Source organism: Martes martes, assembly GCF_963455335.1.
Source record: "Martes martes genome assembly, chromosome: 10".
Classification (NCBI taxonomy): Eukaryota; Metazoa; Chordata; class Mammalia; order Carnivora; family Mustelidae; genus Martes; species Martes martes.
In genome coordinates, this window is record NC_137898.1 from 21,771,202 (window position 1) to 21,793,562 (window position 22,361).

The following is a 22,361-nucleotide window of genomic DNA, read 5'->3' on the forward strand; positions in this document are numbered from 1 at the left end:
GCAACGTAGCTGAGGTGTAACAAAAGGGAGTAGCAGACTTGGGAAAAACAGAATTCCCAACTGCATCGCTCAGTTCTCATGAGACCTTAGACAAGTCTCACAGCCACGTGTTCGCAGCTTGGGTGAGCTCATTCCCAAAGTACAAAAACTGGTTCAGGGGTGGGCAGTGTGATATCTTATGCTTTGTCTGTTAAAGCACAGAGATACATATAGTACAGAAATAAGACATACAGTGAACCTGTGGTGTTAAAATTTCATGGGGGGGGGTGGGGCGCCTGGGTGGCTCAGTGGGTTAAGGCCTCGCTCTTCGGCTCGGGTCATGAACCCAGGATTCTGGGATCGAGCCCAGAGTCAGGCTCTCTGCTCGGCAGGGAGCCTGCTTCCCCCTCTCTCTCTCTGCCTGCCTCTCTGCCTACTTGTGATCTCTCTCTCTCTCTGTCAAATAAATAAATAAAATCTTAAAAATAAAAATTTCATGAGAGGGAAGATGAGGGGAAAATAATGTTGAAAAGCCTCCTTGGATAAGAGGAGGGTAGTAACGAACAGAAAGCGGAGAAACACTTCCCTTAGCCTTCATTTCTTCAACTGTCAAAAAGAGTCAGCATCACCCACCTTAAAGAATTATTATGTTATAACCATATCTAAATACATACAAAAGAGGGGCACTTGGGTGACGCAGTCAGTTAAGCAGCCAGCTCTTGATTTCGGCTCAGGTCATGATCTCAGGGTCCCAGGACCGAGCCCTCCATCGTGCTCTGAGCTCTGCGGGAAGTTCTGCTTGAGATTCTCCCCTCTACCTCGGCCCCTCTCCCGCACATGCATGCACGCACTCTTCCTCTCTCTATCTCTCAAATAAATAAATCTTTAAAAATACGTACATATATACAAAAGAGAACGAGAGACAGAAAATAAAGCAGACAGAGAAAATAACCAAAACTGTAAAAAGTCATTAAAATATAACTAAAAACAAAGACCCAAACGTATATAATGTCATCTCACAATCAATTGTATTAAAAAGACAATTTTCTTCTCACTACTCATTTTAGTGACTGAATACCTAAGATCTAAAAAGAAAACGTACAGTCATAGTAAAAGTCAAATAAGAAAGTGCAAGATGAAGCTATAAATGTGACAAAGATACAAACCTAAAACACCAATTTTAAGACCTGCCAAGCTTGTTTTAATTTTATCATAAATATCTTCTGATGCAAAGTCAACAGCAATGGTTCTTGTTTCCACTTTGAATTTTTCTCCTAGGGAAAAAAACATAAATAGAGAGAAGGAAAATTATAACATGGCAATTAAGATTAAAGCATTTTATGACACTACCTATTCAAACTCTTCCCCCCGCCCCAGTCTGATATGAAATTTTGACCAGAATCCTGTTAAGCAATCATGAGACCCTCTAAGAGATGATACAGAGTCAACACAATAATCCTGCAATAAAAACTCCAGTGTTGTTACAGAGCTGGCTGACTGCTCCTTAATCAGTTCTCCTTCTATAAATCAATAATGGCTCCTTTTTAGACCCTTAGGTACAAATAATAAAACATGTTTCATACCATAATGTTATATACTCTTTAAATATCACTGGTTTCGCGATTTTTAATTGCAAAGTGATGCTTCATAATTTCAGACAGAAGTGTTTATGTTGCAAAATGTTTTAAACAGTGATATATAAAAATCCATCTTATTAAAATGGAAATAAAATGAATATGATCATCATGGAATTTAGAGCCTTGGTTAATAGTTAATGGTCACCACATTAAAAACACCCATACAAAATGCACAGTGAACAGAGCTACAAAGTGACAGAAGACAGACCTCGGTGTTCCGCTGTGCTCAGGATGACGAAGTACACACAGAGCTGATGGAAATCACACGTTGAGAAACGGGACTCTGAAGAAACCAACTTATTGATGTAATGTCAAATGTTACTTTCACTCTCTTTCGTGAGCCCATTTGAGAAGGCATGAACTGTGAGGTCTTCCAGTCACGGGTACCAGTTTTATTTTTGTATCTATTTGCTAAATAACTGAGTAATAGTCACATATCCTCCACAAGCCTCAGCATCCTCTCCTGAAAATGAAAGTAATGCTACCCAACCCATGATCCGAGGCTCAAATAGTATCTGGTAGTATACAGAAGGCACTCCATAAATGTTAAGTCTCCTCTCTCCTCCACTAACCCCACACTCACTTCACCTAGTGCAGTTCAGGTGGCTAAGAATGTTTACTCTTTGGAACTTGATGAGAATTCAAAAGAATGAATTTAAAAATCCTGCTTCCAAAAAATAAATTTTTCTTCATTCAAAGTCGATGTTGGCTCATCTCAGAGTATGGAATGTTACTCCATATAGGACGCTACCATTCTTGATCTAAAAGGAGTTCTGCCTACAACTGAGCTGGTTCACAAGAGATCTGGTTCTTAGTCTTAGAGAGAAGTATTGACCTGAGGAAGGAATCCATGAATTAACTGGAGAGGAGAATATGTGACCTAGAAAATTCCGTATCTGGTGTTGGGGCGCCTAGGAGGCTCCATGTGCCTTTGGCTCAGGTCACGATCCCAGCGTCCAAGGATCAGGCCCTACGTCAGGCTCCCCACTCAGCGGGGAATCTGCTTCTCCCTCTCCCTCCCCGTCCCGCCCTCTTCCTTCTCTCCTCTCTCGCACTCACGCTCTCTCAGATAAATAAATAAAATCTTAAAAGGGCACACTTACAATTCCAGGATAAATGAGTTATTGTATGTGTTCGTGTAATGGGGAGCCACAGACTGGGCTGTCACTTCATGATAGCTCATCCAACAGGTCTTACTATAAATGCTTCCCAGGATTTACCACCAGTAAGTAGAGAACAATGCCCTTATTACAGCCACAGATTCTCAAGGAAAAAAAGACCCAAATCAAAAGGCTGAAGGATACCTTGTATTAAATGTACAACTTCGTTCAGGAATGAAATGAGATAAATTTATCTATTTATTTTGAGAAAAACAAAGTATGCTTCCACACAAGTGCTATAGACTGACATTTAAGAAAATTCTCTCTAGTAATAAAAGCCACCTCACAACTCCTGAATCAGATTTACTCTTTTAAATCTCACAGGATTTGGGGGATGTACTTATAATGTAGAGTCTTATATAGATAGGCTGCTAAACATATTCAGAGACCCTTTTGGAAAGAATGTCATTTAATAAGAACCCACAAGGTAAGCTTTTCTTTGTACTCACATCAGGATAAGCAAAATGGCTACTGATGCAAGCTCTTCAAAATAAATCCAATTTTGAACTTGTTCCTGGGTTACCCTGAATCATGTCCTAGTCCAGTTAACACTGCTTTTCTATCTTTTCACCACTGCCTCCAGCACGAGCTGCTTCTTCTGCAATGTAGGGCTGTCTGATCACCTCCCCCACCCCCTCACACACTCTAGGAGCTCCAGCTGGCTTTGGTAAGAGTTACAGTCTGTGGCAATGGCCTAATAGCGCTCTGAACTGACCTCCACCTCCCTACTCTTCTTGCTGTCCCGGGCTCTAGCCACACAGGCCCTGAGCATTCTCTCTCTTTTTTTGAGATTTTATTTATTTGAGAGAGAGGGAGCATGCGCACATGCTATGGGGGGTGGGGGGAAGGAGCAGAGGAAGAGAGATAAGCAGACTCCCCACTAAAAGCAGAGCCCTTTGCAGGGCTCAATCCCAGGACCCTTGAGAGCATGACCCAAGCCCAAATCAAGAGTCCGATGCTTAACAACTGAGCCACCCAGATGCCCCTTGAGCAATTCTTTAAACTCAGAATAACCCCCAAACACATTCAGGGCTTTTGCACTTACTGTTCCCTCTGCCTGGAATGCTCTTCCGCATCCCTTGTTTCTGTTGGGTCTTTACGCAAATGTTACCACCTCAGGGAAGCTTTCTACTCCTCCACTAGCATGCATCCCTTGCCCCCACCCCCCAGCCCCGGCTTTATTTCATTCCATGGCACTTAACCATCTTCTTAATAACACATGCATGTTTGCTATCTGCCTCCACCAGAATTAAGCTTTGTGAAGACAAGAGCTTGGGTCTATTTTATTCAGCTGTTCAACCGTATCACAAAGGATCCAGGGTCTTTCCTCCCTCCTCTCTTATTCCATTAGGCTGGCTCCCCTCCCCACTGCCCTTCCAAGTACCCCATACACACAGCAGTGTGCAATGGCAGAAATGGGCCAACCTGTTATATTTTCCTTATTTATTTATTTTATTTTATTTTAATAAACATATAATGTATTTTTATCCCCAATGGTACAGGTCTGTGAATCGCCAGGTTTACACATTTCACAGCACTCATCATAGCACATACCCTCCCCAATATCCATTTCCCCACCACCCTCGCCCGTCCCCCCTCCCCCCAGCAACCCTCAGTCTGTTTTTTGAGATTGAGTCTTTTATGGTTTGTCTCCCTCCCTATATTTTCCTTTTATAGAGTGAGGAAAACTTCCCCCAGAGAGTCCAGCAAACTCCCCTCACATTTCCTTTCCCAGAATTATGAGATATGCATGCTCTTGACCTGGTCCATAGATGGGCTTCACGGATTCCATGAACTGTCCCCACTACCACCACCAAGTTGTGTGAGACAGAAAGCGCAGCATGTACAGAAGAACAGGACAGGACATACTTCACTCTCTGGGTCCAGGCAATCAGGAGAGAATTCTGATGAGTGTTCCAAAAAGCTGAGATGGGAGGTAACTGGCTTCTTTAGGGAACTGAGGAAATAAATCTAGGCATCTCCTCCTTTCCCATAACCCACCAGCCCTCACCTGACCCTGCCAACAGAAGCCAACGCAGATGAACGAACATCCTCTAATTTTAGGATGTATCAAAGCACCTGGAACACAAGCGGATACCCATAATACAGCTTTCATTTCCACCTTCACCCCCTCCCTAAACCCTGGCTCTTCTTAAGACCACCGTAAGTCCACACCACTCAGCAACATCCCACTGATGGGGAAGAATAAGAACTTGATCAAAGACTTGGAGAGGTTACTTTTGAGTACTCTGATCCTTGCCCACCACAAAGGCACAAGGCATGACAGCTGTAAATAAATAAAAATGTACTGTAAGTGTAGGATAAAGATAAACAGTGAATTTGGGTATTCCAATGGAAAGACATAGCCCCTCAAATGTCCCTTCGAGGAAATTCTGGTTGCCCCAGCTGCAAGAGCGTCATCGGTAGACAGCGTTCAGGTGCCCGGCCCTTCAGGGATTGCCTCGGTTTCAGAGAGCTGCCCGGACCCAGATCGTGCCTCTCCCATAACATCCACATCCAATGACTGACCGAGGTGGGAGTATAAAGCCATTGGACAGCTTGTACCTGCCAGCTTCTGATTCCAAATTATGGTCTATTCACTATCCTATTTTCTGTTCTTTCATCATGCCCTGGTTATAATTATTCTAGCTTTAAGACAAGTTTTAATATTTCTAGTGGTGCAATTTTCTTCGTTATTATTCTTTCAAAAGTGTATTGGTTATCCTTACTTGTTTAGTCTGTTTTCACTGGGGTTACATTAAACATTTCAATTAAATTTATGAAGGATGACAATGTAGCATTCCCTCCAGGCTCTCCATTTACTCAATGTCTCAGGGTAAAATCTTGTGGTTGTAAATTCTTTAAGAAATTAAAGAACTAAAGGATGCTGTTATTAGAATGTTACACACCATTTTGCAAAGATACTCAACACTGTTGATTATTCCTACCGTCAAACCGCTTGGCATTTGAAATTGAATAGGCTGGCATCCTGCTACTTACAATTGTGGCCAAATACAATTATGCCCTCCTCCCTTTTTGCAGATTGAAGTGATTCTGAGATAGTCTTGGCCCACTGTTTCTCGGCCTAGTGGCAAAGACCAAACCCTAAGAAGCAAAGAGCTGATGAGTGGTATGAGCTGTTCATGGCAGCCAACTCACTAGAAATGGAGGCAGATAATCAGCTCTGGCTTGCAGGGAACGCAGCTAAGAAATAGCTGGGATGATACCATTATTCCTTTTTATCTACTGGTCCACTGAAAGCTACCCTACTACAATAGTAGAATAAGAGGAAGAAATATTATTTATAACTATAGAGCTATATAACACTGAATACTCAGAGCCCCAAGACATTCCACCACTTCCAAGCATGGATGTCCTGCTCCTCCAGTTACATGGCTGATTTTTACTCAGAGGATTATAAATTAGTTCAAGGTCAAGTCTTGAAAGGACAGAGAAGAGACTGCACTTATAAGTAGTCTCGAGATGTTGCTAACACCTCTCAGTATTAAAACTAACACACCTTTAGGTTCATGCCTACAAATATTCTGAAACATATTCAGAATAGCCTTTTGTTTAACATACTTCTAGGTCTGGCCATCATTGTTTTTATTTTGCTCAAAAAATTGACATCTCTAAACTTTAACAGTCTTCCCCTAAGAATGATTGCGTAAGTCTTAGAAAGACTCCTCATTTTTCCTCTGGGTGCCTAGGGGAAGGAGGCCTGAGAATGTTAGAGAAGAGACCTAATGTACATAAACTCATGCATCATTAATAATTTTTCTATTAATAAAACAAAAATATAGGAATTCTCCTTTGTCCCTACATCTGTTCCAAATAAACAACCTGTTTTTCCCCTAAGTTTCAGGTGCTATCCATTATGAAATTCTTACTACATTTCACTCTTCTCCATCTTTTCCATATTATAAATTTCATCATTTAAGATTCAAGTTATGTCACCAGCCCTGTGGACTGTCTTTTCGGGATTCCCATTTCCTCCAACATAAAACTACTTACTCTCTCAGCTATGTTCCTACAGACCTTCTATATACCCTTAGTAAACTCATAATATATTATGCCAACAGTCCATTTCCTAACAAACACAGATCATTCTCTGTCATCTTTGTATATCCAGCACCCAGCACAAGGCCTGGCATATAGCACAGAGGTCACTCAAATGTCTGCTGAGTGAGTAAATACATCAAGGCTGACACAGCCAATTTATTAAAATCATCTTCTCAGTAACTTCTTAAACTCTTCCCTATAGAAATAAAACTATGTGCTGGTAATAGATGTCCATTATGAGGCATAAAAACATAAAGTGCTTACTATTAGGCATTTGAAAGCATTAAGATAAACTGAGAAACATCTCAGTCCCTCCATTTGCCCTGCATGGGTTGGACTATCATTCTCAGAGAGGCGGAAACATTTTAGAGTTGTAGGAAACCATCCAGTCTCATGAATAAAGTACTCTAGAAGCTTAACACAGGACACAGAGATGAAGGTTGAAGATAATTTTAGTCACGGACCACTCTCCCTAACCCCAGTCCTGAAAAAGATAATTAGGGGAGAGGAGCGACTCTTGGGGAAATGGCACTATACTCAACACCTACCAATTTTAGCTTTTAAAATCTAAATTCATTAAACGCAATTTAGAACCATAAAAATATATTGCATGTTTTAAAAACCCCTCTGTTTTCACATAAAATGTTTTAGAGTATTTACAAATGTAAAAAGCACAATGAGTCTTTTGTACTTTCTCTAATTTTAAGGGGAAAGCAAAGAACAAAATGTCCCCTAACTAAATTCCCTCTACTTCCCTCCTTTTGCTGTTTTCCTTTTTGGCCCCGAGGTCTTACCATCTCCCTCCTCCCCTACCCCTCAGGGTGAGATACCTCTCCACAGAGAAAGCCTTCTTTGTGTAGCTATGGAGAAACGGTGATTGTGCCCTAGAAGGGAGTAATTCATCTGACTCCATTTTTAAAGACCCATTTAATTATAATTATCAGAGATGCTACACAAATAATGGTCCATTTCTTTTTTTCATTGCCCTTGAAAACACTCTCATGATCATTTTAATCTCATATGAAGAGACCCACTTTCAGTCAAATAAAAAAAAAAATCCATTAATACCATCACCAGGACTCCATCCCAAACCAACTATTTCTTTATTTTAAGCCAAGGTTATTATATTTTGTTCATTACAGGCTATTTAACTAGAACAACAACTGAAACAAATAAAAACCATATACGATGCGAATTTGTTCTATTGAGAGCACATGAATAGATTCTTTTCTTTTGAAAGCCTGAGTTCAACACTGAGTTCAGGTGGGCAAGTCACCTTTGAAAAAATTTTCAAATAAGGATGTTTATTTTCTAAACTTGGGGAAAAAAAATAACAAAAATCTGCTAATGGATCTGAATTTTATGTTCTGAGGTGAGAAAAAATGCAAAAGGTATTCCTAACATTACTAAAGATTCCAAGATGATGTCATTAGTATGACATAATAAGCAGAGTGTTTGTGTCCCTCCAAATTCATGTGTTGAAGCCCGACCCCCCAAGCAATGGTATCAGGAGGTGGGACCATTGGGAGGTAACTAGGTTCTGATGAAGTAAGGAGGATGAGGTTCTCCTGATGGAATTATTGTCCTTTTGAGAAGAAGACAGAGAGAGCTCTCTCCTCACATGCACGCACCAACGAAAGGCCATCTTCTCATCAGTGTGAAGGCGGCCATCTAACAGGAGCCCTCACCAGGAACTGAATCTGCCAGAACCCTGATCGGGGACTTCCCAGCCTGTAGAACTGTGAGAAATAAATGTGTGTTCTTTAAGATAGGTGGACCATGACATTTTGTTACAGCAGCCTGAGCTGACCCAAACAGAGTTTGTTCAAAAAAGCGTGGGATGCAGTTAGACACCCTGGACGTGGCTGTCAACTCAGCCACTTGTTGGCTGAGGGCCCTTCACTCAAGCCTTTTCACCTGCAAGAATCCCCTTACTGCAAGAAATAATGCCCACCCTACAGAGTTCTTGTGAGTATGTGAGAATGTATGAAGGCAGCTGTCAAGTCTTACACAAATGTTTGCTTTCCGTAGACCTGTCAGCATCTAAAAGAGGACCACATCACGTACAGTTGTTTTTGTCCTCAACAGCGCAGGCTGCCATACGAATTTTCTGCACCATTCACTCTTTCCTCTTTGCATCAGCTGCATATGCACATCCAACTCTACTCTAAAAAGTGATTTCTTTATTACTATATTATTCATGGAATCAATGGTCATGTTATGCTATTTTTAGCAATGCCTTTTGTGTCCAAGGATTTCTTTGACTCAATCTGCCTGTAATTAACCTTTGAATTACTCTGTTTTATTGGTTCCAAAAGGCACATTTTTACTCACTTTTTTGTCTCTGAAATCAGGATGCCATACAATTGATGGCATGCCAGTTTAACCGGTGATTTTTCTTTCTTAATGCTTACAAGCTACCTCATTGTTTCATGATCACTGGTGTCTCGGATTTGATGAAAGAACCTGAGAACTCTGCTGACAACCCAGCCTTCCCCTTAATGTCACAAAACGAAGCGAAGGCAGCTTCCAAAGGCAAGATTCTCTGGTTTGCCCGTGCTTACCCCGCCAGCACCACTCTTCACGAAGGCAGATTTCCCATCCTAAACTAAGACCCGAAAACCTCAGCATACGCTCATTCATTTACTGGGGGGGGGGGGGGGGGGGGGGCACAGCCATTTGCAAACCAAACAAAGCATCTCACTCTCTAAACTGTCAGCTATGAGAGGAGTGTCCATGTCTGGGTCTTCCTCTGACACCACACACTCAGAGCCCAACAGGACCTGATGCCACTTTAGGAGATCAATATCTATGTTTTGACTAAGTAAATTCGAAAAGTACCCACTGAATAGTGCCCGCCTGTCAGATTTCAACCTGAGCAGAACAGCAGATATTCTCAAAGAGGTCATATTTTGGTGAAGGAGATATGCATGAACCCAGCTGTTGCTCATTTATATGAACGAAGAGTGCAAAGAGAAAGCAACTCACGCCTGCAGAGTGGGATTTTAAATAGGAGGTGACATTTGTGTGGAGTCCTTGTGTAGGAAATTGGCCATGCAGAGAAGGGGGAGAAGTAAGCAGAGGCAGAAAGTGAAAAGGAAAAAGGAAAAGCGAAAAGGAAAAGCATGTTCTAAGAATTCCTGTGGATGGAGTATATAGTGCACAGGGAGGACGGGACAGAAAGTATTCTGTAGCAAGAAGCTAGCAGAGGTTTTATGGGCCAAGATAATAAATAGGACTAGAGACATAATTGGCAGGGCCGATGCAAACAAAATAAAAATGTGGGGCCCCTTGTTCAAAAATTATTATGAAATTCAAGATGACCACAGCAGAGCATCAAACTAAGTATGGGCCCTTCTAAGTGGGAATGCAGAGGCCACACACCTAATGAAGGCAGCCCTATAATGAGGCCACTCGACTGGAAAGTGATAAGATCACACTTGTACTTTAGGAAAAAAAATGCTAGTGGCAGAAGAGAGGGCACACAGCGTGTTATGAAAAGTGGTGGGCAAAAAGGACAGAATCCAGCAGCTTCTGCTTTAGTCCCATGAGAAAGGAGGGCCCCAAGGAGAGAGGCAGGCAGGCTGGGAGACTCTTCTGAGTTAGAGTTTGATTAGACACACTGCTTTAGGGAGAGAGGACACAATGGTTTTATCCTTTTGGTTTAGAAATCTGGTAAATAAACTATCATATCTTAGAACCACAAGAGTCTTCATAGTTTTGCATCTGAGGCAATGTTCCTGTACTTATATCTCAGTGTTTTTTAAAATCATAAATATATATATATATATATATATATATATATATATGAAAGGAGGGGACACCTGGGTGGCTCAGTCAGTTAAGCATCTGCCTTCAGCTCAGGTCACGATCCTGAGGTCCTGGGATCGAGTCCCACATCTAGCTCCCTGCTCAGTGGGGAGCCTGCTTCTCTCTCTCCCCACCCCTCTGTTTGTGGTCTCTCCCTATTTATCTTTCTGTCTCTCAAATAAATCAATAAAATCTTTAAAAAAAATTAAAAAAATAAAATCACCCAAAAAAGTTTGCTATTTTTTTTAGTAAAGTGAGTTTTTTCTTGAGGTAGCTCACTTCCCTCTCTTTGTTGGCTTAAAAAATGAAATTACTACCACTGAGATTTGGCCCAGAGCTGACCAGTTTTATACAGAGGATTATCGTGAACTAAAAACCAAGTTGGCAAGCAAAGATACATTTTTTTTAAACGTCCGTATATTCCTCCCTTTATCTTTCAAAACGAAAGAGAACTAAAATTAATTAGAAGTCAAATATCACACAGTACCTTCTAAAAATTCTGATTGAGCTACTTTTTTTTTTTTAAGCAACCACTTGTTATTTTAACCTGTCACTTTGTTCTCACAAGATTCTGTTGTGGTTTTGTGAAATCCTGCCACAGGAAAAAAGTATTCTTTTCAAGATCTGGGTCTCTCATTTTGGTATTTAGAAAAAGGAAGCTTAACACTTGCTTTTATTTCTTAAAAAAAAAAAAAAGAGGAACTTTTGAAAAAATTACCATAAAATTTAAAATATCAGCTATTGAAATGAATATTTACTTTATGGCAATTAACACTTTGAAGATAAATATAGTTCAACAACATTTTGCCAAGAGTAGAACCATCTTTCTGTTCAACGTGCACAAAAAAAACCCTCCTCTTCATTTAAATTGTTAAAAGAGCATAGCTTTCACTTATCAAACGAAAATAAAAGCAAAAGAATGACTGATTTAGAGTTTCTTTCTCCTGCACTCTTAGAACTAAGGATAAGAACTTGATGCAAATCATCCTGACTCTGAGGTGCCCAGAACCCAAAGGTACAAAATAAAAAAATACAGAGTTGCAGCTAACATTCTACCAACTGAACAGGAGTAGTAACTATTACCGTCATCAATTACCGAGCATCAGCTAGATGCCAAGAAGTCTACGAAGTGACATTACATCATTTAATCTCCATAAGAATTTACTGGTATATTGCTGAAACTTGCAAATGATTATTCCCATAAATTTTAGTTTTCAACATTTAAAAGGCCATTATTTATTTGTTTTTTCGTTGTGAAGTAATCTCAAGCAAAGAAAAGTTGCAAATACTCTACAAGGAACTTTCTTCCCTGAATGGTGTCACAGTCAGCTGCTAACAAGATGTCATCCCATCAGCCATAAATACTTCAATGCAGTGGTTCTCAAAACGTGGTCCATGACTTTGAGGGTCGCTGAGAGTCAAAATTACTCTGATGACCATTATCTACATGGCAGGTAAAAACCTTAACATGAATTCAAGCAGCAGTACCTAACGATATCCTTCGCAGACTTGCAGTGAAAAAGAAGTCAGTTTGACTTAAGAATGTCCCTTGAAGAAGCAGTAAAATCATTAACTCTATGTCTGTACCCTTGAGGACACATCTTTTTCATGTGCTGTGCGGCAATGGGAAGTATGCATAAAGCACCTTTTCTGTGCACCTAATAGGACAAGTGTCCTGAGGAGAAACATTCATGAAACTGAGTCATGTAAGCGGCGTTAGGCCCTGTTCCCATACTGCGCCCTTTGACTTGAAAGAACAATGGGCACAAAACCATGCTTCTTCATATTTAGCAGACGTATTTTTAAAAATGGAGTCTCTCGTTTTAAGAAAAACAACCAACAGTATTTATTGTCCAGAAGAAAATTTGAGCTTTTAAAGCGGGGGGAGGGGGCCTGCCGGGGAGCAGACTCCCTGCAATGCGGGTCTCGATCCCAGGACCTTGAGATCATGACCTGAAAATTTGAGCTTTTAAAGGAAATATCAGAATTTTGGAATGCTTGCAGCTACCTTCATGTGCTTGAGAGAAAAGATTTTTCAGATAAGATTGGAGTGATATTAATAACTATGATTTGGGGGGGGTTGCCATGTCAACATTTGTGAGATCTGCAAAACTCAGGAAGCAATACTGTCTGATGACCAAGGCACACAGTTAACAAAATCTTAATGCACAAAAAGCATGTGCAAAGTGCGAGGTGGACAAATAGATTTTAATGTAACTGAGTACAAAAATCCATTGATACATTTTCAGATTCCATAGTGCAACTAACTTTTAAGAAATCTCCCCTTATGGCATTTTGATGTAGTATCAAAGAAGAATATGCACAATTACCTGAGGAGGCCATTCAAATCAAATCACTTGCTATTTTCCAACTACATTACCATGTAAAGCCAGATTTTCTTCTACTTCAACCAAAATAACATCACAGCAGACTAAACGCAGAAGCAGATATGCAAATGTAACTGTCTTCTACCATGCCAGATATTAGATTTGCAAAAATGGAAACCGCCACTCTTGTCACTGAATTTTGTTTTGTTTCAGAACCTATAGTTGTTTTTCCTGCCAAAAAAATATTATATGAACATGTGATGGGTTTACTGTTATTCTTACATGAATTAAATAAATTTTTTAATTAGTCAGTCTGAATTTCTAAGATAATTAACATTCACAGCTGTATCACACATAAACCAAAGCTCTTTGGAGTCCTCAATATTTTAAGAGCTGTAAAGGGGTCCTGAGACTAAAAAGTTTATGAATGTTGCTTCAGTATGTATTTCCTATAGTCTCCAAAACTCAGATAGCCTTCAAAATCAGGAAATTAACACTGATGCATTACTGCCTCTAGTCCTCGGAGCCTGGTCGAGTTTCACCAAATGTCACAACAACGTCCATTACAGAGAAAGGATCCAAATCAGAATCACCAGACACACATTTAGCTGCCGTGTCTTGTTTAGCTTCTTCCAATTTGGAACCACTTTTCAGCCTTCTCTTGACCTTTATGATTTTGACACTTGAAGATTACAGGCCAATTACTTTATAGAGTATCCCTCAACTTAGGGGTGTATGTGTGTGTGTGTGTGTGTGTGTATGTGTTTCCGCATGATTAGATTTAAATCATGCATCCTTGGCAGGACTATCGTAGAAGTGGTGTTTCTCACTGCATCCTATCAGGTGGCACAAAGTTTCAACTGTCCCACTACTGATTGAAGATAACTCTGATCTCTGAGTAAGGGGGTGTCTGCCAGGCTCCTCCCCTGTAAAGTTGCTATTTTTCCCTTTGTAATCAACAAGGATTTTGGTACTCTATAGGGAGAAATTTTGCGACTATATAAAATCCCGTTTTTTTCTTTTTCTTATTTAAGTCTAATTAACATGCAGTGTTATATTAGTTTCAGGTGTACAATATAATGGCTCAACAATTCTATATACTTCTCACTGCTCATCAAGATAAGTATACTCTTAAGAGATATTCCAGACTCATCTTCCATTCTCCCAGCCCCAGCCCTGAACTAGCCATTTCTCCAAGGGCCCCTGGATCCTTAATTAGAAAACATATCTAGAACCAAAATGTGGGTGCTGAGTTTGTTCATTGCAGTTGGGGTGTTCCTGCTCCCAGGAAGGACTATAAGCCTTAGCAACCAATGTTGGCAGTGTCAACACTGCCTCAACACAACACAAGCATATACTGGGGACTGTCCCACAGAGCAGCAACCAAGACACATCACCCAAGATGCTTTTGCAGAGAAGCCAAAGATGCAGTAGTTAGGCCTTGGGGGTCTCCTTCAGAGTTCAGAACAATGTAAATCATCTTACATACTAAACACACAAATGTTTTGATAGTACTGAGTAATAAAGGCCGATAAAATACTGTAAGTTAGGCTTTAGTTTCAGAAGGGATAGCTTTGTGGCCTTTACTTGGTGGATTAAAATGTAAATAAATATTTGAGCTTTGTAGGGGCAAAACAAGCTCTTGGTTACTTCTTTTCATGCTAAACATATATAAGCAACTCTATACTTTGCCCAGAGCATTTCCAGAAAGTATGCCAAATAGATATTGAAAAGTAAATCCCATCTGCCCACAGAAACAATTTTACAATTGGAATTTCTGTTACTAAAATCAATCATAGCTAAGCCTAATAATATACCATAAATACACAAACATACAATACCATTAGCTTCTATAATTTAAAATAGTAAAACTGTGCTCCCAAATACTGATTGTCTTGAGGACCCAATTTACTATGAAGTGTGTGTATGTATGTGTATATGTGTATATATGTGTGTGTGTGTGAATATATATGTGTGTATGTGTGTGTATGACCTACAACATATAAAAGTGCATATAATTTTATTTATTTAAAACACATTAGTTAGTCCCATTTATCTTAATATATAATAAAACTGCCTTCTTAGAATTTAGGGGAATGATCTGGACAGTATGGGCCTTTAAAAAAGAAGCTCAATGAAATATAAGCTAAACTTTCTTTCATATTAATCGTATTTCTCTACAGCTGACAGGCACAATGGCATTTCCATTACCATCTGGTTGCCTCAAAGCCCTGTAGCAGAAGCTCAACAGATATAAGAATGAAGGCAAAACTTTCCTCAGTACTCAAAAACAGATGAACCAAGGTTGATGCTAGGCTGTAATGCTAATACACATTAGCTGGATCAAAGCAGTTATCAGTGGACTCCCTGAATTCTGTAAAATTGCAGGCAAAATATTCTATATATAAATTGACCCTTGAATAACAAAGGCAGATGCGCCACTGACTGAGCCACCCAGTGCCCCTCTTTATGACTTTCTTAATAGCATTTTCTATTCTCTAGCTTACTTTATTGTAAGAAAGAGTATACAATAGAGATAAAACACAAAATGTGTTAATGGACTTTATGTTATCGGGAAGGCTTCCTGTCAATAGGTTATTAGTAGTTACGTTTTTGAAGAGACAAAAGTTACACGTGAATCTTTAACTGAATGGGGGGGTCAGCACCCCTAAACCCCACATCGTTCATGGGCCAACTATAAACATACATATTTTTATAGGGATACATTTCTGTATCCTTTCGATTCACAAAAAAAGCTCTATGACCCTCAAAAGAGTAAAAATTTTTGGTCTAACTACTCCCCAGAAATAACCACTCTGAACGGTCTGGGCTATAAACTCACAGACCTTTTTTGATACATACCTACATATGTTATACATTATATACATACAAAGTTTGCTCATGAGTTGAGCATTTGGGGGTTTTGTTACTGCTGTTTTGCAAAAGTAAAACCAGACTTTCTTGAAGTATGCTACGTTGCAACTTGCTTTTTTTTTTTTAATAAAGATGGTCTTCTGGGATGCCTGGGTGGCTCAGTTGGTTAAGTGTTTGCCTTCAGCTCAGGTCAGGATCCTGGGATCAAGTCCCACATGGGGATCCCCCGCTTGTCCTTGTTCTCTCTCTCTGTCAAATAAATAAAATCTTAAAAAAAAAAAAGATGGCTTTACACATAGACTTTTAAAAATGACTGACTGATTGATTGATTTGAGAGAGGGGAGAGAGAGGGACGGAGAACAGGACCACGGGGGAGAACCGAAGGCAGATGGAGAAGCAGCCTCCCTGCTAAACTGGGAGCCCAACATGAAGCTTGATCCCAGGACTCTGGGATCATGACCTGAGCCAAAGGCAGTTGCTTAACCAACTGAGCTACCCAGGCACCTTCAAATAGATAGACCTTTTTAATTATATGGAATAGCTGGTCCATAATTTATTTAACCAATCATTCAAAACATTATGAGCGGGGCGCCTGGGTGGCTCAGTGGGTTAAAGCCTCTGCCTTTGGCTCAGGTCATGATCCCAGTGTCCTGGGATCGAGCCCCGTATCGGGCTCTCTGCTTAGCAGGGAGCCTGCTTTCCTCTCTCTCTCTCTGCCTGTCTCTCCACCTACTTGTGATCTCTGTCTGTCAAATAAATAAAATCTTTAAAAAAAAACAAATATTATGAGCAAAGATCAAAGGAAGAACTTATTATACTGGAGAAGGGGAATATATCATGGCAAGTTTAAAAAAAAAAACAAAACCAGAATGCCAATGAATTCAGGAGAACTTTTATAGGTCAGCAAGACCTTATTAAAAACAAAAACAGGGGTGCCTCAGTCCTTAAGCGTCTGCCTTCAGCTCAGGTAATAATCCCAGGTGCCTGGTCCTGGTCCTGGTCCTGGGATTGAGTCCTGCACCCAGCTCCCTGCTCAGCAGGAAGCCTGCTTCTCCCTCTCCCACTCCCCCTGCTTGTGTTCCTTCTCTCGCCGTGTCTCTCTCTGTCAAACAAATAAATAAAATCTAGAAAAACAAAACAAATACAATGAAAAAGACAAAATAAGGATGGAGAAACTACAGAATGTTTACACGTTACCACCAACACCAAAAGCAGTTTGACCAAAAGGAGTTTTGGGTGCAACTAAGGCTAGCCTCCTCACATATGCCCCTCGCCCCTCTTCCAGGATCCCTCCCCATGCTAAAGACATGACCAAAAAAAAAAAAAGAGAGAGAGAAAAATCCAACATATACAAATAAAATACGCAAAATAAGTTCCAATCCAAGAGGGGGTCACATGTAGTCAAGCCCACATCAAGGAAAGGTCTGGGGAAGAATTTGAGAAGGCTCTACCACAGGCAACAAAGGCATAAAGTCATAGAGGAGAGGATTTGAGGAATACATTAAAGAGCCACACTGAGCCAAAGCATTCAAGAGTATTTGTGGATGCTGGTCCCTATTTTACCCCCATAACTATGGTCAAGCAGGTGATAGATCACATGGCTGCAGTTTATTTTATTTTTTAAAAATATTTTATTGATTTGAGAAAGTGAGCGAGCGAGAGAGCACAAGCAGGGGAAGGAACAGAGGGAGAGGGAAAAGGAGATGCCCCATCGAGCAGGGAGCCCACTGTGGGCCCCGATCCTAGGACTCTGGATCATGACTTGAGCGGAAGACAGATGCTTAACCAACCGAGCCACCCAGGTGGCTCCACGGCTATAGTTTCAATCATCCATACCAAGGTCTGGAAGGAATCACTGACCAAGAGGAGGTAGAAGCTCCCATTCTCATTGTCCTGTCCTGTGTATGAGCATCAGAAGGTTAGGTCTCCCCTTAAGGCTGCTCCTATCATGGACATAAACATGCCAGTCGCTCTTCACTTGACACACCTGACCACACACGCTTTCTGGCAATAGATAGCATGCTCATGCAGGGAGCCTCCGGTTTTATTTTGGCTTCCTTTATACATTAGCCACCAGGAAGCAGTTATACTGGTAAGTATTAGAGCCTGCACAACCATTACACTTCTTTAAAAACAAACAAACAAAAAACCCTGGGCATTCAATTTTGTTTATCATCATACTAAACTTGATTTCAGTCAAGTTTTCCCTTAAAAGGCATAGTCACTCGTGAGTCTCCCAGCAAAAGCAGGTTTCGGGGCCTGCAAATTTATATGCCAGTTCCTAAATCTTGGTTAGTTCTCCAGGAGGTCCCTTTTGAACTGAATAGTGTGGAATTTAAGTGTTCAATCTTGGAAATGGGGCACTTGGGCTCTCTCTCCGTCCCCCACCCAGGGTTCGTCAGCCAACTTCTGGTGGCCACAGCCTTCTGCAGTAACATATCCTTTTACCTTTTAAAATTCTGTATGTATGTACGTATGTTTTTTTTAAAGGGCTTTTATTATTTTTTAATTTTTAAAATTTCATTTATTTATTTGAAAAGTTATTTGGAAAAGTAAGTAAAGGCCAATGTCTTTTTCCTCCCTTTTACCCACTCCTATTCCTCATCAAATGCCACAAGCAGATAAGAATTAGGAGCTACGAAAGCACATCACATTTCATTGGGAAGTCAGGAAAAGCACTTCACTGTCGGAAGTTTTGTTTAAGGAAAAAAAAAAGCAATGGGTGTTGTATGTAAGTGTGGAATCACTATATTGTATACCTGAGACTAATATTAGACTGTATGTTAACTAAATCGAATTTAAGTAGAAACTTGTAAGAGGGGTGCCTGGTGGCTCAGTCAGTTAAGCATCAGACCTGATTTCAGCTCAGGTCAGGGTTGTGAGATTGAGCCCCCACCCCCACCCCATTGGCTCCGTGCTGAGCATGGAGCCTGCTTAAGATTTTCTCTCCTCTCCTTCCGAACCTCCCCTCTTTCTCTCCCTCCCCCAAAACAAACAGACAAACCAGCGAAGACGCTTCTACATCTTCTGGAGGAAGACTAAAACAACAGAAGACATGATATCCTTATGTGTGACTATGTCACTCACGTATATGACACGTAGCAATGCCACATATTTAGAAGAAGAGCATGCGTAGGGCACTTGGATGGCTCAGTCAGTGGAACATGCAACTCTTGATCTCAGGGTTGTGAGTTCCAGCCCATGTTGGGTGTAGGGATTACTTAAAAATGAAATCTTTTTTAAAAAGGTGGGGGGACGTATGCCTGGGTGGCTCAGATGGTTAAGCATCTGCCTTCAGCTCAGGTCATGATCTCCAGGTTCTGGGATCGAGCCCCATGTTGGGCTCCCAGCTCAGCAGGGAGTCTGCTTCTCCCTCTCTCTTTGCCTCTCCCCCTGTTTGTGCTCTCTCTGCTTCTGTATCTCTCTCAAGTGAATAAATTTTTTAAAAAATTAAACCAAAAAAAAAGAAAAAAAGAACAGCATGTGTATGAGATGCTATCTTGCACAGCAGACAGTATGTGTGGAAATGTAACACAGAGAAAAGGGAGTAGGGAGGAGATCACCTAGATTCTGCTACCATGAAATTAGGGAGCTCAATCTCTCCCAGGAAATTAAGGAGATGCTAACCTTTATTATTCTCTCAAATATCTGAGTCAGCAAAATTATTTTGCAAATGTCAATGCATTCTAACAATTTTTGAAGGGGCAGCTATTTAGGATCAGAAATGGGAAAAGCAGTGGCAAGTTTTCTTTATCAGTAGGTATTAGAGGCCAAGATGATGAAAAACAGAAAGAACAAAATTCAGTAAGTCGCCTCAAGCATCCTGCCTACAGGGAAAGCAGTAGGGGATCATGGAGAAGACATCTGGTAGACCGCCCTGGGTAAAGAGCAGTTAAATTCCTCCTTCTGCCCCAAGAAAGCAATTAACATATAAAACTGCAAGAGCAAAGACTGAAAGTTCAGCTTTCCCCTACACTCAAAAATGTCTCAAGTATATTACCTTGCTTGATCTTTACAACAATCCGCTAAGTTATATACAGCGGATATTATCAACGTCACAGACAGGAATATACCTGTCTTGCACAAAGTACAACAGAGAAGCAGGTGTCTTGGGTAACAGCGATCCTCGGTGGAAGACTCCAGATGGATCCAGGCCACCCACTGACTAATTCCTGCTCACAGCATCAAGCTCTGGTAACAATTCTCGGTATTTAAATAGTGCAATCTAGATAAAAGCAATGTCATCAGTTTATTTCATAGTTCAACACGGAACTTTTTTTTTTTTTAAAGGTCTGGATTCCAGCTCACTTAAGGTGGATAATTCTTAATCATGCAGATCCATTAATTATTAATAAATGACAAATGCCTATTAGGTCCTCCTTAAAGTGTTTACTGCTCACACAGATTATATATATACTCCGGCTACGTTGTCTGCATGGCTTTGAGTGGGTCTCTTTACCACCCACATATTTAAAAGTAGATGAAGGTAAAGTGAAAAATGATAAATTCCAGTTCATGATTCTGAAATGTAAGGTAAACTATGAATTCTGAAGGTCACAAAGTTCAAGATGAATGTCATTAATTGAACAACTGAATTCTAAAATATTCCATCATCATTTTCAAATTGAATCAAGGAAAATAAACCTTCCACAATACCTAATAGAGCTTTCAGCAAATACTTTATTTACATATTCTAAAATGCTTAGTCTTTACAATTTTATACCAAAGAGATTAGAAAGAGAACATTAATATTAGTTCACAATACCAAAAATAAATCTGGCTTTTTAATAAAGCAAATTTTAATATACAATATGTAAGTAATTGTGAACCATGTATATAACTGTGTTTGTGCATGTGTGTCCCTATCAGCTTTTTAATTTAGGGGAAAAGATAAAAAGAAAACTTGAAGAAATTAATCTGAGTTGCCCATAAAAGTGGATTTATGAAGCAGATCATAGCAGAATGCACACTTGGGGTTGTGGTTATGCAGGACAGAAAAGAAGCTTTCAAAAACATTTTTACACTTATTTACTCAAAGAGCTGTCTGGCTAGTGATCACACAAGGCAGTGTACTCTGTAGCTGGGCTGCTTGAGCCAAACCCCAGTTCTGCCACTCCTCGGCAATGTGACCTATTAGTTTTTGATGGCTGCATCATACATTACCATGAACTTAGCTGTTTAAAATAACACATGTTCCTTACCTCAGTTTCTGTAGGTCAAGAATGCAGCCATGGTATGCCTGTGTCCTTTGCTCAGGTTCTCAGAAGGTTGTGACCTCCTCTGCAGCTCAGGCTCTACTCTCAAGCTCAGCCCTTGTTTGTTGACAGGATTCTATTCCTTGCAATTATAAAACTGGGGATCCATCTCCTAGAGGCCACCTGCCATCCCCTGCCACATGGCCCTCCTCACACACAGCAGTGTGCTTCAACAAGGCCAAAAGAAGAGCATTTCTGGTGCTTTAAATCTCTAACCTTAGGGAAGACTTGAGTAAGCGTTTTAAGTGGTCACCTGATTGGGTCAGGCCCACCAAGGATAATTTCCCTTTTGATGAACTCAAAGTCAACTGATGAGACCGTGTATCTGCAAGCTCACTTCACCTTTGCCATATAATGTAACCTAATCACAAGAATGTCATCCACTATATCTACCAGTCCTACAGGATTTTATTCCCTGCAATTGTAAAATTGGGAATCCATCTCCTAAAGGTCACCTGCCATTCCCTCAAAAGAGGGGGATTACATGGGGTGTATACACCATGGGGCAGGAATCTTTAGGAGCATCTTAGAATTCTGCTTACCACAGACACTTACCCCTCCATATCTTACTTGTATCCTCTCTCCAATGGGGATAACAGAAGTATCAATCTCAGAAAGCTGTTCAATGGTTCAAGGAGTAGAGTTCTACAGAGCTCTCAGAGCAGTCCCCAGTACACCTTATAGTAATAGAAATAATGGCTCAACAAAAAATAAGTAATGAAAATAGTGGTCCATGAGTTGGTGGGTCCTCAACTTTGTCTGGCCCCAATTAAGGCTAAGATGATAGAAAATTGCAAAGTCTTTCACAAGTTATCTAGTTTCCTTTTTAAATTCTTTTAATTTAACTGGAAAAATATGGCGCCCAGGGCTTGCACAGCCACACAGTAACAATAAGGGGGAGCTGCCACCATTACATGGGGAGGGTTCTTCAGTTCTCCAGGCCTCACTACATCTTCTTGCCTCACTCCAGCCCACCTGATTCATTTCCATAACTACCCGGTCTCTATAAGCATATGTATTTCTGACCAGAAATCTAAACTGATCCCTTCCAGCCTATGTCCCACGTACAAAACAAAGACAGAAGACAGGTATACAGTAAAATGTATTTTTTGAAAATATTAAATGTTAAAAAAGTAAAAGGAAGAAAAACAAAATATGTACTTCCCATGCCATTTTTTTAAAAGCCAAAGGAGAATAAGCTAAGGAATCCAAATGCAGACATCAAAGAGAAACATTTTGTAGGCAGCATGTAAAAAC

The 22,361-nt window shown here is 40.4% G+C and overlaps 1 protein-coding gene across 1 annotated transcript in view; it reads right to left on the reverse strand.

Moving 5' to 3' along the window:
- The window catches only part of HSD17B12 (hydroxysteroid 17-beta dehydrogenase 12), a 157,591-nt gene that overhangs the window by 56,663 nt on the left and 78,567 nt on the right, over positions 1–22,361 (reverse strand). The window contains exon 4 of the mRNA XM_080814975.1: positions 1,146–1,253. Within this exon, the coding sequence (XP_080671101.1) occupies positions 1,146–1,253 (108 nt within the window). The remainder of the gene's footprint in view (positions 1–1,145; positions 1,254–22,361) is intronic.